Consider the following 3,097-nt stretch of genomic DNA (forward strand, 5'->3'; position numbering starts at 1 on the left):
ATGTTATGGGGACTGTATTGGACGCAAATAAAAACCACTGCACTACAGAAGGAGCTATGAAGAAAATTAGCATTACTATAGCCCAAACTTGTACAACTATTCAGAACAACAGCACAAAAAGTAATTATTGCATAGCAAGTGTTAGAATTTGTAGCAGCCCAGCTCCCTGTTATTGAGACACAGATAAGTGATAGGACAAAGAGGCAAGTGAAACAAATCCAGAAGAGATTCATTGCATATTTATTCCTTAATGTCCCTGTCTAGGACCTTAGAGCTATTTTCAAATTAAACCAAAACATCTGCTGCTGCTCTTCACCAGCAGGCCACTCCAGGTAGGTCTTTGTGTTCATGATCTTCCGCAGCTTGCAGAACCTCTTGGGAATCACATTGCTCTGGATGGGCTCCAGGAGGATGAGAATTGCTGCATCATTGTTCTCATCAAAGAGGCGGAAATGCGAGAAGTCCAGTTCGTATTTGCACCACTCGCTCTGCACAAAGTGCTTGGACAGCACAAAGAGCGTTTTGTGGCTCTTCTCAATGGAATCGATGATGTTGTCCACAATCCACTTCCCAGGCACAAAGTCCCGCTTGTGCAGGCAGAGCCGGAAGGGAGGGCAGGCCTGCTCCAGCTCCCGCACCATAGTGTTCTCCACCCAGTCAGAGTCGTTCTCGCTGTAGGAGACAAAAGCATCGTAGCAGACGTCCTTTGGCGGAGCTCGCCTGGGCTTCCGCTTGGCTTGCAGCCATGCCCACGTCATCCGCAGGTACCAGACCATGTGATACTTGTAGCCAATGGCCACCAGCAGCAGGATGACCAGGAACACCAGGACACAGATCAATGACACCACCAGGGATCTGTGGCACTCCATCATGGAGAGGTGCACAGTGCCAACCTGTGCCCCTCTCACCGCCAGTGGAGAGTCACACACGTACTTGTCTGGCCACCCCGCCAGCACCTGGGCTATCCCAGCCTCATGATGGATGAAGGAGAGGAACTCACAGGAGCAGATGAAGTTGTTGTCACTGGCATCCAGAAGCTCCAATCTCCTGAAGGACTCAAATGCCTCCTTGGAGAAACTGTTCAGCTTGTTTCTTCGGACAGACAAGGCCACTAAGTTTGGAATGGGTGAGGCACCTGGCAGGGTCTTCAGCTGGTTTCTTGCGAGGTACAGCTCTTTCAGAAATGGGAGCTGCAGTCCAAACTCCTTCAGGTTGTTTGCACTAACATCCAAAACTTCCAGTGTTGGAGGAATGCAGGTGGTTACTTTAGGAATCTGAGTGCTGGACAGGTTTAAGTATTTCAGACTTTCTGGCCATTCACACACACTGGGAATCTCACCAAAATTGTTTTGGCTAATGTCTAAAACAATTAGGTTTCCTAGATGAGACAAACTTCTACTTGTCATTTCTAAGTCACTCAGTGAATTCTGACTTAAATTTAGAGTTTGTAGTGACGGCCAACCACCCTGACAGGCTGAATGTTCTAAACTCAGGTCTCCAAGCAAATTTGCACTAAGGTCAAGATATTCTAATAACCGAAGGTTTTGGGAAATTCTGCATGGTACCAAAAAAACCTTGGTGTTTTGAACTGTCACTCTCATAAAAAGAGATAGTAGACCTTCCACAGCCTGAAGATCTGTAAACAAGTAAAATTCTTCTATAGATAATTTCTTTATTGTGAAAACTCTGAGTGTCTTTGATTGCTTTGCTTGAATTTGCATTTTCCATTGTCCAGTTCCCAATAGTCTACAGTCTACCAGCTCTAGCTCCACTAATTTTGGCATGTCTTCTAAAATGCTGGCAATCTCAGGCACGGTAGCATCTGTTAGTAAGGTCTGTCTCAAAGAAATTTTCTTTGCAAAAGATGAAGACATGACTCTCAATACTTGCATTTCTGCAGCAATACTGAATGCTATTCTTCTCACTTCCAGCCAAGTGACAGAGTGCAGAAGGTCCCTAACAATTTCTGAGAATACATTAATATCTCTTATGTTTATGATCATGTGATTTATCTCCTTAATTGATTTCAAACTTCCCTGCTCGTACTGACTGAGATTGCTACCATCAATCCACAATTTGTGCAGAAGCTCAATGCCCTCAAAGTTCCCTTGCCTTATCACAGAGAACCATGGGTTGCCCAGGTGGAGAGAGCTCAGGTTCCTCAGGCTAGAAAAGGGGGAGCTCTTCCCCAGGTCTCTGTAGGAATTGCCTTGAAGATAGAGGTGCTGGAGTGAAAAAAGGTGCTCAAACCACAGAGGGGACAACTGAGCCAAGCTGTTATTTGATAAGTCCAAGAGTTCCAGTTTTGCCAGGGACTTAAATGAGTCCTCGTCTATGGAGCTGATTTTGTTGGACTGCAGCAGCAGGGCTCTCAGGTTCACAGCCTGCTGCAAGTCCTGGGATTGGATGCGCCTTATCCTGTTATGGGCCAGGTTTAACACTGTGATTTTGGCCGTGAGCTCAGGGAGAATGAAGTCCAAGCCCATGGAGGAGCAGTTGCAAAGCTGACTGGCATAGCATGAAGGACAAGCCTGCTTCAGTGCTTGCTGTTTGGAGAGGTTTGCAGCTAAGACCATGTAGATACCCAACATTTGCCAGGTGTGTGTAGTCATCATAATGCCTAAAATATGAAATACAGTCAGAGCAAATATAAGATGCATAGCTTGTTTTGGAGAATATATGTTTTTGGTAAATCTAAAATGTAAGTTTTACTGTTCTGTTTTCTTGAAGGCACTGTTAAAATATTTGGTTTAAACACAGTTCAGAATTTAAACAGATTAGTTACTACTTTGATCCTCCTCCTGTTTAGTAAGTAACCTTTACACTTCAATCTCACCTCAGGTCTTTTTCTTCTGAATCTGTGAATATTATTTTGTATATTCATTTTCTTACTACAGGGAGTCACCTGTATGTGTTTCAAATCCTTTTTACATCAAGAAGAGCCAGCATCTTACAGTAGATAATAACATTCACATTTAGTATTTACTTCAAGCGTATGTCTTATCTCTGTTATGACAATAGGGAGAAAAGGAATGCATTTGTTTCAGTCCATTCTTCATTTTATCTGCCTTTTCCTACTCTGATTTTAAGTGTCCTG

At 43.9% G+C, this 3,097-nt stretch overlaps 1 protein-coding gene across 1 annotated transcript; it reads right to left on the reverse strand.

Annotated features, from left to right (window-relative positions):
- Positions 1 to 260: 260 nt before the first annotated feature.
- TLR2 (toll like receptor 2) lies at positions 261 to 2,612 on the reverse strand. The gene has a single exon (XM_062493729.1). The coding sequence runs from the start codon at positions 2,610 to 2,612 to the stop codon at positions 261 to 263; it is 2,352 nt and encodes a 783-aa protein (XP_062349713.1).
- Positions 2,613 to 3,097: the final 485 nt, after the last annotated feature.

The sequence above is a fragment of the Cinclus cinclus genome, chromosome 5, assembly GCF_963662255.1.
Source record: "Cinclus cinclus chromosome 5, bCinCin1.1, whole genome shotgun sequence".
Classification (NCBI taxonomy): domain Eukaryota; kingdom Metazoa; phylum Chordata; class Aves; order Passeriformes; family Cinclidae; genus Cinclus; species Cinclus cinclus.

Excerpts from the sequence above, each read along its gene's own strand:
- TLR2 (XM_062493729.1), bottom strand. The coding sequence starts at position 2,612 with ATGACTACACACACCTGGCAAATGTTGGGTATCTACATGGTCTTAGCT.